Genomic DNA, 13,965 nt, shown 5'->3' on the forward strand with positions numbered 1-13,965 from the left:
TTTAAGCATCCTGGCACCAAAGAGGGAAAGACGGACATTTTGATGATTTGACATTTTGATGACGGATGATTTACTTAACTTCTTATATCAATTGGTGAAGAATAGATTTCATCAAACTGCTTAAATAAGGGCATTTAGAAGATATAAACGATCCAGCAACTAGATAAAGTATGGAAATATACGAGAAACGGCACACTAGTCAAAATAGCAGTCATTCGTTAAGCTATTACTGGCTCGACGCAGATGAGGCGCTTCAAGAAAATATTGGATTTCTTGCCTCAGCTTAGACAACTTTAATTAACAAAAAGAAGAGGCATTGATACGAGTGGCGGATCTAACGGTAGGCGGACTAGGCGGTTGCCTGGAGCCCCGTCGATTTAGGAGCCCCGTAGATCGCTAGTCAGTAGTATGCAGTATGTATTAGTAGTGGACAGAGTACTAGCGGCAAGGGCCCTCGGAAGGATGGACGTTGGGGCCCCGAGGCTGGCAAATCATTTGCATACCCCCTCCCCTCCCCGTCATCAAAAAGGGGCACCCCATCCCCCCACGAACACCATTTACCATTTACAACTCATCTTACCGCCTAGGGTAATAGTACCCTTAATAATACCCTTAATCCGCCACTGATTGATACGACATCTATTAGGAATAGATTAGAGTTTCAATGAGATTACAAATATAAAAAAAAAATGAATTTTGACATGGTGGAAAAATGGCTTTAACTATTAACAAGTCCCTCAAAACTGCTGGGGTGGTAGGTTTTCCGCGGAGTGATTTCCTAAAGGGAAATTCTAGACTATTGTTCTGTAAGCTGGAGCAATGTCAGCTGTTAGTGCGCGATATTTCAATAATGTTTTGGAATCTTAATTCTACGATATATTAGAACAGGGGTCTCCAAACTACGGCCCGCGGGCCGCATGCGGCCCTCAAGAGCTTATAATGCGGCCCACGATGACTTTGCCAGAGTTAATATAAATATTACGTTATTATGACTTATTCAAATAAAAATGTATTTTTTACTTTTCTAAGACAAAAATCAAGCTTTAGTAACACGAAACTGTATTAGTATCGTTAGTATTTTGTTGTAAAAACGAGATTTAAACGTTCACTCATCATTTAAAGATAGCGTCAAATGGCCCTCATTATAGTTATTTTTGAAGCAATGCGGCCCGCGAGCTGAAAAGTTTGGAGGCCCCTGTATTAGAAGATGAGCTTACAATTCCTAAATACACGGTTGAATGAATCGTCATCGTCAACATATAGGTTAAATAGGTTAAATAGGATAGGTTAAAAATTATAAACCTCTTCAATTTCCACCTTGGCTACAGGTGTCCATCTTACCCTTCATGGTGTCCATCGTTCCCATATCAGAACATTTAAAAACTGCACGAAAAAAAATGTTTTTATTTAATGAAAAAAAAACTTAAAAATCTATAGGAACTTGAAAGTTTCAACACATTTTGTGATAAATTATGAGTGTAAGATGTATGCACATTTTCATGGTCGTTGCATTTATATATGCCTAGATTTTTACCATTTTCCTTAACATGTCCGTCTTTGGGTTCCTTTACAACGTCAGTGACGGATCAAACGATGGGCGTGCTAGGAGGCCGCGTGGATAGTTAGTCCAATATGTAGAATAGTTTGTAGAGTGCTGACGATGGACGCTGAAGTCCCATGAATCTTAAGTTAATTTTATCGAGAATACCCGGGTTAAAGTAAACGCAAGTCGCAAATGGCTTGCAAAGAAAAATCTTAAATTTTATGATTAAATTTAGTTTTTCTTTGAAAGAGGTGAAAGTCAAGGTCGCCAAAAAAATCTTCTTATATCCGATATCAATACATCCTCGCTCATCAGTTCTTTCATTACATTTCATTACAGTTTGTTTAACCACATTCCCTTCTGCGGCATTCGCTTTCACCTTTGCGAGTCCTTCTTCCTTTTCCCTAGTTAGGAAAAAAGAACAGTTAGTGGTTGTTATTGTGAAACCCTGCGAGGCTGATAATAAGCAATAAATAATAATAATAAGAATACAAATTATATTCTAACATTTTAGTATTTTTCAGAAAAAATGTAAGTAACGAAATGGTAAGCTACTTAAAAGTATTTTTGTACTTTGCGACACGCTGATGCATGTGTCATTTCGTTGTTACACATGTAAGTTAATAAACGGTGTATTTTTAAAGCATAATCACTAAAACATGAACTATGCGAGGCATTTTTCAGATTAACGGAATTTTACTGCTGCTTGGATCATTTTGAATGTAGCTCCCAGTGAAAAACATCTACCATATCGAGTACGTCTGCTCCCAATTTACGCACTTTGTGCGTTTCCGTGGCCTTCCGCGTATGTCGAGTGTCACGTTTTCCAGTCAAAATATAGGTGCTAAATAAGTATTTTTGTTGAAAGTTAGTACTTTATACATTTTATAATTTGAGCAAAATAGCTTATCATTTTGTATGAGACAATTTCGGAGCAGATTGTACTGATTAGAAAACCGCGTACCTCCGAATATGTATAACCCTGTCTGACAAGAACTGCGTAACTCGGGAACAGACTGTAGTTTGACAGGTCCGCTCAAAAGCGATAAACAAAAGCTATGAGCGAGCTAGCGAAGGTAAACATACGACTGCGAATTAAATTTTTCTTTAAATATATCCAATACCTTGTTCGGTTTTCGAAGAAAATAGAAGTGAATCAGCGTGCAATGTATTTATAGTGAAAATCTTTCCAGGAAAGCGAAGTAAATCTCGAACCAGCGGTTCAGGAATGCTCGGACGAATTTTCTGCTTCAGACCCCACACAAGTATGATGTGAATGAGAATGTACTTTTTGGATAGCCCGTATATGTTAATGCTTGTCCGTTTCAGCAATACCAACAGGCGCTAAATAAGGCTATTGCTCAAATGGAAATCAACCAAAAGGAACCTTGGCATCGGGACCCCGATAGTGGCACAGATAACGAAGTGGTAAGCCCCTGACCACACGAAAAGGGGAGTATCGAATTAATTTGTTCTACGAAATTCTCAGGACCGATTTAATCCCAAACGAGAGTTGCTGAGATCCTGGCTAAATCGATTATTTCGCATTAAAATGACGGACGGCAGGATACTGAGCGGGTATTTCGTTTGCACTGACGCTGATGCGAATGTTGTGCTTCAGGCGACCAGTGAGTTCACCGAAATAGGAGGGGAAGAACGTGTTCTCGGGTTGGTGATGATACCGGGCCGGTACATAGTTTCGATAGAAGAACGCAATCCTAGATTTTCGTGGTAATGGATGAATACATGACTGTTTTATTTACTACACACCTCCACTAGCTAACCGTGGAGGTTAGCACCATTCTGGCTGTCTGTTGCCGAAAGAAACAAGGTGTCTTATTTGAAATGTTCGTATGATACACATGCTGCCTCCTCTGGTCGCCTCTATTTTGTTTCGTTGAGCGGTTCGTAGCCTTTGGCCATTTTCTGCTTAAACTGATCGTAGGTCCGTTTGCGATCGAAATGCTTCACCCACTGGGCAGGACAGCCTTGCTGGTACAGCTTTCGCAGCTGTATACATTCCTTCGGTTCCGGTGCTTGCGATGTACACTGATAATCGGGTGCGTGCTTGTCCAGGCAGGCCCAGTATTCGTCTCGTGCCGTCCAACACTTGGCGCGGGCGTCTTTATCGGGGAAGGACATTTTTTCCGGGTCCGGTTTCGGTGTTTCACAACAATCTTTGGTTAAAAACAGTCAAGGCGGCAACAAGGGGATCTATTCGGTCATTGTTACCGACGTTCAAATGACATTATTATTCCGAAATAAAGGAAAGTGGTCAATTAGAAAAAAATAAATAAATAAATAAAATGTTTGCAATGCAAAGCGCTTGTGTATGGATTGATATTATTTAAAAAGAAAGAAATAATTAAAAACAAAAAATCATTTTGAACACTATCCACATCAAGTAGCTTCAGCTACTGACCACTAGGTGACGCTAGTAAAACTGAGAACTGAACTGAGTTTGCTATAATTTAAATTTTCTTTTTTTTATAATTCCATATCCTTAGCAGGAATCGTTTAAGGGATTTAAAAACATAGCATGATTAGTTCAATGTAGCAGGCTTAATACTTTGTTCAATTTGGAGGATTAGTTTTAGCCGATTTGCTCTAGTAATACGCATTCAATTTAGATCACGTTGAACGGCGCTGCGTCACGCGGTTTGAAACGCAAACGGCATGGGTGATGATAATCGCCATTCAAATATTTATACAGCTGGTGTAATGCTGTCCCGATAATTACGCACCCGATGAGATCGATTATCGGGTGGAAATGAAATTGAATTTGTTTCAATTATTATGAAACCTAATGAGTTGCCACGCGTTGCTGATGGTAGGAACATGAGCTATACCGCTGTACAATACCGTACGGACGATGAGCAGGGCGCTCTAAAGGGCGATTCCCAAAAGATCAACACCATTGGGCAAACATTCTGGTCGTCATCGGACCGCTGCAGTCGATGCAGCTGAGCCGACACCCGTACCGGCCCTTATGCCCCGGTGACTATTGAAACCGTTGTTTGATGTTTATCGCCATTAATTAGGCTCCCGGAATGCTCTGCAACGGACAGGTTCGCTCCCGGGAGCGGCGTCTATTTGTTGTGAATGCCGCCTTGTAATGGGGCGTTAACGATTTTGGCTGGAGCTCGAAGCACAAAAAATGTACACCTCGTCGCTGCTGCTGAGCCTCTGTATGCGTCCGTTTGTTTTTTTTTGTTGTTGCTCCGTTCTCTCTTAATTTGTCCTTGTGGCGGCCGGCTCCAGGAACGGCTATTTTGCTCCAATTAAAACTAGATCGCTTTACAATGTGAAAGTGCTAAAAACACAAAGGACTCAGGCCGGCGTCATGATTGCCACCCTGCGTGAGGTTCAAAGGCATTCGAATAGGGGGGAATCCTTTTTACGATTATTTTCCCAACATCACAAGGGACCGATCGGGCAGATTCTGGGATGGAGAAGAAATTGAATTGACAGCATGAAACAACCGTACCCTTTTTTTTGGCCCCAATTCTTGGCCATTTCCTTTTGATGAGCGAAAAATGCCATTATCAGGGGGTAAAAAAAGGAATTTTCACCATCGCTGAAAATATAAAAGATATCCAGGCCGACCATTCTCGCGTTTACTTTGTCCCCGCTGGAGTGGGGAGGGGGGGGGGGGGGATTTTGCCTCTAATTGCTTTGAACAGATTTTGAATATGTGTGCTTGCTCTTTGCGGGTGTATTCTAGCGAAAAATCCATAATCTAATTATATTTAATCGCTTTCATTACTTATTTGTATTGGAACTGCTAACGATATGCAAAACCAACCGCCATACAGCACACGGCAGTAAGAGGTGTTGAATGTTTTGGAGCAAGCAACGGGTAGGTGATAAAATGAAACTGCTACACGCTTAGTGGAAAGCAGACAAGGGATGCGCGCTTTATTCAATTGCAGAAACATTTTCACAAAATATCCTGCAATGAAGTAGAGTGGTAGTTTGGAAAATTTAAGGAAATTGTTTCTATTTTACTGGACACATGGCACAGAAATACAGATTGAAAAATTGTCCATAGCAAGTGGCAATGGGTGTAAACATTTATACGCTTTTTATAGCTTATTTCTTTGTATTGTGTTTCAAATTCAGTTTGAATACATAACTATTTCCTGTAATTTATTTAATATTTAGTTTTCATTGTCCTCTTCGCATTACTAATCTCTCTTGTTGACCAAGATAGATCACGTCGATGTGACATGGCCTGGTCAACAATAATTCTGAAAGATGCTCGGTCCCTGGCTGCAACCTCCCATCCACGTAGATAACTCGGTCTCCGACAGGGGTTTTTTCACCTGATCCTGCACCTTATGCCGAACTGGGGATCGCTGTCGAACACCTTCTTGGTGGGGCACGAGTCCGGCATCCTCATGACATGCCCCAGCCATCGTATCCTGCCAGCCTTCGCCACCGTCAGGATGCTCGGTTCACCGTACCTCTCCAGCAAGCTCGTGGTTGATCTTTCTCCTCTACGCTCCATGCTCGAACACACCGCCAAAGATGGTCCGGAGGATGCGTCGCTCAAACACTCCCAGAGCGTTTGCATCCTCCGCTCGTGTCCGTAGAGGACCACCGGGCGAATCAGTGTGCGATATATCTCACATTTCGTGGGGGATCGAGGTCTTTTGCATCTCAGCAGTCGGTGAAGCCCATAATATGCACGATTCCCCTGCACAATGCGTCTCCGGAATTCGTTGCTGATGTCGATGTCGGAAGTAACGACCGTCCCGAGATAGCAAAACTCCTTTACTACCTCGAGATTGTCGCCGTCAACTACTACACTGCTTCCCAGATGGTCTGAGTCTCCGGCTAGCAGGTACTTTGTCTTCGTCGCATTGATTCTCAATCTAATTCTTGCTGCTTCGCGTTTGAGTAGGGTTTACGCCTCACACACCGTCGCTGTTGTCTAGCCCCGCGCCTCGAATGACACCTTCCAGAGCGATGTTAAAGAGCAGACAGCAGGGTCCGTCACCTTGCCTCAGACCCATGTGAACTCTAAACTCTATCTGACGTAAAAAAGATTCTTTTGACGAGCTGTTGATAAGACAGTTTTTATCATGTGGTACGTGGTGTTTAATGTACGTGCAGCTACATATATCGCTATTAACAGGAAACATAAAATAAAAACAAATATGAGAGAATGCTCTGATTTTTGTACTTTCTAGGCTACGTCATGACTACACCAGTTTACTGGAGTCCATCAATTCCCTTTAGGCGTCATTCATCAATTACGTAACACTAAAATGTGAAATGTGACCCTTTTCTCCATCAATATGTCCATCATTCCAGAAATGTTGCTGGCTTTTTATAATTGGCTTAATTTTCTAATTTGCTTTCGATATTAGATTGACTTTAGATATGAATCATCAGGACATTGATTATTCTATTTCACTTAATGTGGGATGCTTAATAGTTTATGTATGGCTTACCAATTACGAACACAATCCGTACTGTTTGCCGGAGTTTCGGCTGCATTTTAATTGTATTTATCCATACAATTACGATCAATGATCAACTCTGACGAAAGAAGGGCTAACTGTATTAACACCATCTCCAGCTTGTTTGAAATTAATTGGGTTTGAAAGGAATTCTATTGATATTACACCTGCTTTCAGTGTTACAGTTGAATCTCGTGCCATATGCTTCGAATCGTGTGTCGTCAATTGCGTGCCTTTAAAATCGAATGCGTGCCACTGCGGTCGTCGCTGTAACGGAATGCAACGTTACTGCGACGATCCTTTGGTAAATTTTTCCGTCCGTCGGTCCATATTACCCAAATTTCGTCGTAGGTTCCATCCTCGTCCCCTAGCAATGACGAACTATTCGACTGCGTGGTACATCAAAAGTAGCGAATTCCGTTTTAGGCCAGCATAACCGCGAAGATTGTTTAGTCAAGAAGAAGAATCATCGTCCATTACTCATTTGTTAAAAAAAAAATTAAGGCTCTATTCAGTGTTACGTAAAAAAAGTTAATTCCCCCTCTCTCCCATGTAACACATCGTAACGTTTGATGTTCATAACCTCTCCCCCTATCTGCGTTACGCAATTGATGGATCACGCCTTATCTGTTGAGGAGTGTGGCGTGATTGTTCGACACTTTATTCAGAAAAAAACACATTCTTTATTGTGTATAACAAATGTATTAAATCCTTAAAAAAGCTAAGACTGCCAATCATATAGCGATATTCTTCGGTGTAACAATGCGTCCTGCTCGGTCGAATGCTGATATGATGTGTTTTATTAGAGCTAAGCTTAGGCTTAGAGATTATGCATACACTTACACGAGCCAAACGGTTATACTAATATTTGTCTGAACTGTTATGCTACAATATGTATAAGCTTAAAAGGTTTATTTTAATCAACGGGGCGGTTCCGTGGTAAAATCAACTCGCACGACTCAACAATATGCCAGCTGTGGCTTCCATATGACCATATATGACCATATATGAACCATCTTCCGTAGTAAGGACTGACTATTCGACTGCGTGATACGATAGCATAGGTTGGCAGCATAGGTCGGCATGACCGGGTAGGTCTCTCTCTCTCTTTCTCTCTCTCTCTTTCTCTCTATATCTCTCTCTTTCTCGCTCTCTCTCTCTTTCTCTCTCTCTATTGTTGGGCTGTCCACGATAATCGTCGATAATAAATTCTCCAGAATGCTCGGTCCTAGGCTGCGACCTTCCATCCATGTACACTGGGTAGGTCATTACTCCAATAATCTGCTATGAGAAGAATATACTAACTTACTATTCCTACAGGAGTGTCCTAGACTGGTCATATTGGCTCTACCATGTCCCCTCTGTCTTCGAAGACGATCTAAAAGTACGGGTGGTGTCTACTGTTGGGTAAATCTAAAAGTAGAAGTTAGCTGATGCGTTTCAAAGCAGATAGATTGTCATCGAAAGTTCGCCGTTGTATCGGTTTCTCCATTGATCTTCCACACATACGGGACCAGCGATCCTTCAGAGCATCTTGCTTTCGAACGCGGCTGAGAGGATTTCGTCTGATTTGGACAGTGTTCATGTCTCAGAGGAACATATAGGTACAATATAACCCCAGTGACAGTTTCTCAACAAAGTTAAACCAACGAAACGAAATGTAACCAATTTTCGGCTGTGAGAAAGTTCTACATGATGAATAATTACTAATATGTTGATAGCTTTGCATATAAACAAAATTATTTACAAATACTCGGATACGTCTGAAGCCATGACCACTTGTTTTTTCCTAAAGTGGCCAGTCCAGAAATTAGTTTATATTTATTACATCATTTGAACATCATTATGCATCGATAATAAATTCTACAATAATCCCAATACAGAAGATAACAACGCATGAATTTGATGCTTGGCGCATGACTGACTAAAACAAGCATAATAATGCTGAACGATTTTTGTTACAAACAATCCAAATACCAATTCGAAACAACGAAACAAACGAAAGTGGAAAAAATCATACAAATTGTGAAAACTCTTGATTAACTCCTCTCCTAGTAGTAGTTGTATTCGTCCTCTTAGTAGTTACACTCAAAAACTTGTTGATGCTCACTAAAATAACAGAAAGTAAAGCTTTATTCATCAATTACCATTCATGGAAAGCCAGACATGGCAGAGGCGTAGACCCACCCTTCCCTCCCAACAAACCCCGGAAGTTGGAGGACGGAAAGAAAACTGGCCAATTGTATTTGCATAAATTGTGCCTTTCGCAAGCGAAGCGACTTCACGAACGGTTGAGTGCACCGGCAGCAGCCAGCTGGGTGATCTGTAATAGACGTTCGTGTGGCCTGGCTTGTGTATTATGTTTTGTGTGTGTTGGTGTGTGCATGTTGTTTTTTTTTCTCTCACTCTCTCTCTCTCTCTCTTTCTATCTCTCTTCCTCTTTCTACGCTCCACGTGGTCGGCTATTTTAATTCCCAGCTTGCAGCCTTCCCGCTTAAATGGAGGGCAAATAGTTTAAATTCAATGATGAAGTTTATATCTAATTAGATCTTCCGGTTTTTAGTCAATATTAGCGGGTTCGAAGTGTTTTCCGCGTGGCGCGGCGTGGCGTGGCGTGCGCAGGTCGTCCGGTCGGTGTTGCACTTGAGAAGGTATGCACAATACGCTCAAGCATCTGAAGAAGGAAAGGAAAAAAAGTAATCAAAAAGAGTAGAGGTAGTTTGTGCAAGTGTGGACCCGACACCGGATGCGTTGCATTTGCGTTCAATCGCACGAGGGCCAGGTGGATGGTGGCGCTTGGAAGCGGTGCGTTTGCTTTTGGTTGATTGGAAAAGTGTGCCAGCGAAAAGTTTAATCCGCAAGCATAGCATAGGATACTTACGAGAAAGTTTAAAAATATATCATAGCGTAAACTGTATTGTAAGTTAATTGGAAATGAAACCGGGTTTGCCTAAACATTGACACTTTGAACAAAATGATATTTTACACTTGTTATATTTGTTTGTTTGTTACTAGATGATAAAGAAGAAAGAGTAACAGTTGTAGATATGTACATATAAATGTTGTAGCTCTTTGGCATTGTGAACCTTGACTGACTAATAACATTCATTTATGACAAGAAATATCGAAGTATTCAAACATTATTTATATTAAAATATTAAAACGGGTTAAATAAACCTATTTCAACCACAAGATTCAAACACAGTGAATAACATTTTCACAGTCCGAGTGATTGGCTAATAACTGACGGCTTGGTAGACTGCACTAGAAAGCTCACCATCGATAAAGTACTCCCGGACGTGAAACGCTGGCAATGTGTTTTAAGTTCTTGCTCGCCGAACCAACAGCAGCTAAAAGTGCGACCCGCTACCCAATTTATTAGCATGTGACAACAGCTGATAAAGTGTCGATATTATTCGTACCTGTCTACCTGTATCCCATCACGAATAGGCAGAATGCATTTGATTTGTGGCTAAAAAGGGTACAGAGCTAAATAGAAAATGGTACTTCAACGACCCGGAACCAGTTCCCCGGACAGTGCTTTATGCTCTCACTAAACCCATACACCCAGGAAGCATGACAAGTACATTGGCGTGTCGATGGAGGAAAACTCGGTGCACCTTGGTGCACCTGTGCGACGTCCAAACTGGCGACAAGCGGTCCCAAATGCATTGACATAGTGCATGCGACGGACACATGCACCATACACGGGCGCACGGGCTCCGATGGTGGCCGAATTATCACGAAATGTGCGAATTATCTCGTACGCCTCGCGACGCAAAGCTCGATTGTTTTTGGCTGATCAAACTGTACGCCTTTTTCCCGTAGCGTTGCAACAAACAGCTCTGCCTCCCACCAGGAATTCATTTTGGCACCTTGTCGATGTTTTATCAGGTAACGTGCGATTTATTCCCCCGTTATGACCGCGTACCAATCCTTTCCTTTCTGGAAAGGCGAGAGGCGCGCGTGTGCTTAAATGTGGCCGAATCCGGGCCACTCGGGACGGTCAGGAAGCCTATTGTTTCCTGATGCTGTGTGTTGCTACGCACAAATCACCATAATTATGTCAGGCGTTTTATTCGGACTCTGCCGTCTAACGAACACTCGGAACACCGCGCGACGCTTATGTAAATGCAGTTCAAAAGCAACACCATAAGCCAGCAGGAGGAGCGACTGTTTGATCTGCTGAGTGGGGAGGGTTCGGGGAAGGGGTTGCGATGGTGAGTGAGCTTTTGCCGCGATCCCAGCATCGTGTTCCTTCCTTTGGGAAGGGAGTCTTTTTTAGTGTGTAGTTCCGGGTCCAGCGCCGAAAATGTGAACCGATGCACCATTGCGGCCCTCTGAGGGCCAGCGTTTCGCGTTTCGCATGCATATTATTACCTGATTTACGGCTAATTAAGTTGTGGCAGGGTTCAGCTCGGGTTGCGAGACAGCACGGCTGTGGGCTGTTGTGGAATATGTATGCGCGCGTGTGTTTATGAATGAAACACGTCCGGTTTAACGGTGCGCTCTGAGGCGAAATGTACGGCACTTTAGGTACGCACTGACCCATTCGTTAAGCAGGTGAATAGATAATGGAGCCAGCGGGATTCACTAATGCGGCATCTGGATTAACAAAAGGCATTGCATTACAAGAAGTTGCTGGCGTGTATGCCCTGCTTAACGATGGAAAACGATGGAAGAAAAGCCACACGCTAGGATTGTACGTTAGAATATTGTTTCCGTTTGTTGGGTTTGTTTCAAAATGCTCGGTTCATCACTATTAATAATTCACATTGAAAATGCTCAACAATGAACTAGAAAGATTAATCATCCGTGAATTTGATCCAGTCAATAAATCTAAGAAGTGTAAAGTCAAAGCTGTCAATAAAAGTCTATAGAACTTTCAATAGAATTGGAAGTATGAATAATTTAATTCACAAAATCTGAAAGAAACTAAATGTAGTAAATTGTTGTATCGTCAGATTGCTCATTGAATTAATAAAGATATGTAAGTGTTCTACCATTTTTAATAGCACTTTTTATGTTCTGCGAGCGATTTTGTTTTTCATTTCAGAATTTTATTCTCATAGTTTGCATTTTTTAGGTAATTACAGAATGTTTTAATTAATTTAAGGATAGTATTATGTGGTATGATGAGTATTGTAAATAATTGATAATTAAATGGGATGTTTGTTGAACAGATGTTAATCAAAAATATTTAAATGTCCTTGTTTAATTGTAAAACCTTAACAAACTATTGAAAATACTTTGTCAGCATTCTTTAGATAAACATACGAGTTATTTATGCACATTAATTAAAAAAGGCATTGATGAACAAAGACGAAGTTAAATAACGGGATATTGGATTCATTAAAAAAAAAACATTGAAACATTTTTAAATGTAGCAAAACCAATGCACGAATACAATTTTATTTCGAAGTTGATGGTTAATTTCTTATGCTGAAGGCGTATTTAGCTAAACGAGAAATTTTGCGCAGTGAAGAGATTTTTTAAAATTATCTCACACCATTTTTCGCATTCATCATTAAAATTTCATTTAACCATCTTTTGTGAAGTCTTAAGCGAATGAAAGCATAAGACAAAGGTTTAATGTACACACACATTTGGATTAAAGTTATTTGATTTATTCTAAATAAATGTGAATAAAAGACAAGCAAGAAAAAAAGCTTTTAAAATTAAGTATAATGCACAACAAGCTTTAAAATTTAAACTTACAAACAATTATTATGAATCAAAATAGAAATTTCCATGCAAATATAACGAGCAGTTCAAAGATACATGCGTTTTTCACCATAAAAAAAAATGTTTCCATGCAAAATGTATACCCTACCTGGGAATGCGGTTGTATGGTTACGTAGAGACTTTTGGTCGTACAGGATGGTCATTTTGTCCTTATTTGAAACTACATAATCATTAATCTCCTTTATAAGTAATTTGTTTCATTCATGTGGAATGATCAAATAAAGCATCTTCCTGCATCTATTGAGCCCCGTCCATTCTTGAACATGCAAACCTTCGTGCACCTAGTCAAATCCTTAGGCGAAGACCATTATTTTGTATTAGTTTTTGGCCAACAGAGCTTGGCCAAAGTGACCCGATTACAAAAATTATCAATGGCTATTATTCCACAAATTACACTGTCAATTTTAATGTTAGTGTGATTAAACTTAAATCACTTTTGCGCAGCGCATTTTAATGAGATTATCTTTGTTTTGTTTTTGGTAATTTGTTACATTTTTTCTTTAATGCTTATTTTATCTCTTTCATCTTATCAGTGTGATGTAATGTTACGTATAGGAATAAGTTGTGTAGGCCTATAGTGGCTCGATGACTTTTGTTATTAAATAAATAAATAAATAAAATCGAACACATCATTCCTCAAACCTAGCATCTATTGGTAACTTATTACCAACTATTAGTTTTTGAAAAATTGAGTTTTCGCTTTTTTTTATGCAAACTATTCCTACATATCAATAACTTGTTAAGATGTTTGTTTGTGTTGCAGACATAATTGATATTTTTCATTATTCGTCGGACTTAGTTATCTGATTAGAAGATTGATTTTCTCTAAGAAAGCGCCAAAGCCGTCTGTCATTAATAAAAAAGGATTTAAAAACAGGAAACAAACATATTTATTGTTTTATCTTACCCAAAATTTCAAAAGTTTCCAACATTTTCATGATGCGAAAGACTTTTGATGGTTTATAAAAGAAGCATTTCATTTTTTTTTTTTCGTTCAAAAGAGAAGAGAATAGGTATTGATTTAATATTAATATAAAAATCTGTAAAAAATTAACAAAGAGCTTTACATGGCTGCTAGTGTTATATTTTTATCTTATTGAATTCAAAAATTATCCAGTTTATTTGTCTAATATATTATAAAAGAAACGGTTAAAAAACACACATACAACAAATTGCTATAGCTATCTTAATCAAAAATATAATGATTAT

The 13,965-nt window shown here is 39.9% G+C and overlaps 2 protein-coding genes across 3 annotated transcripts; one reads left to right on the plus strand and one right to left on the minus strand.

The window, feature by feature from the left end:
• Positions 1-2,477: 2,477 nt before the first annotated feature.
• LOC11176102 (N-alpha-acetyltransferase 38-B, NatC auxiliary subunit) lies at positions 2,478-3,310 on the plus strand. 2 transcript variants are annotated; one of them, XM_061646835.1, is made up of 4 exons: positions 2,478-2,619; positions 2,737-2,808; positions 2,885-2,971; positions 3,033-3,310. In XM_061646835.1, exons 1-4 carry the CDS (start codon positions 2,602-2,604, stop codon positions 3,276-3,278), a joined length of 423 nt encoding a protein of 140 aa, XP_061502819.1. In that variant the 5' UTR covers positions 2,478-2,601; the 3' UTR covers positions 3,279-3,310. The 2 variants fall into 2 exon arrangements, with proteins under 2 accessions (XP_061502819.1, XP_003436817.2); XM_003436769.2 differs by having other exon boundaries at positions 2,481-2,619; positions 2,873-2,971.
• Positions 3,267-3,685, minus strand: LOC11175644 (cytochrome c oxidase assembly factor 6 homolog). The gene has a single exon (XM_003436770.2). It carries the CDS (start codon positions 3,683-3,685, stop codon positions 3,428-3,430), a length of 258 nt encoding a protein of 85 aa, XP_003436818.2. The 3' UTR covers positions 3,267-3,427.
• Positions 3,686-13,965: the final 10,280 nt, after the last annotated feature.

Source organism: Anopheles gambiae, chromosome 2, assembly GCF_943734735.2.
Source record: "Anopheles gambiae chromosome 2, idAnoGambNW_F1_1, whole genome shotgun sequence".
Lineage (NCBI taxonomy): Eukaryota > Metazoa > Arthropoda > Insecta > Diptera > Culicidae > Anopheles > Anopheles gambiae.

Bases quoted from the DNA above. Each gene is read 5' to 3' on its own strand.
- LOC11176102 (XM_003436769.2), top strand. The intron at 2,809-2,872 runs GTATGATGTGAA...TGTCCGTTTCAG, and splicing joins CTGCTTCAGACCCCACACAA to CAATACCAACAGGCGCTAAA. The intron at 2,972-3,032 runs GTAAGCCCCTGA...CGAAATTCTCAG, and splicing joins GTGGCACAGATAACGAAGTG to GACCGATTTAATCCCAAACG.
- LOC11175644 (XM_003436770.2), bottom strand. From the start codon at position 3,685: ATGTCCTTCCCCGATAAAGACGCCCGCGCCAAGTGTTGGACGGCACGA.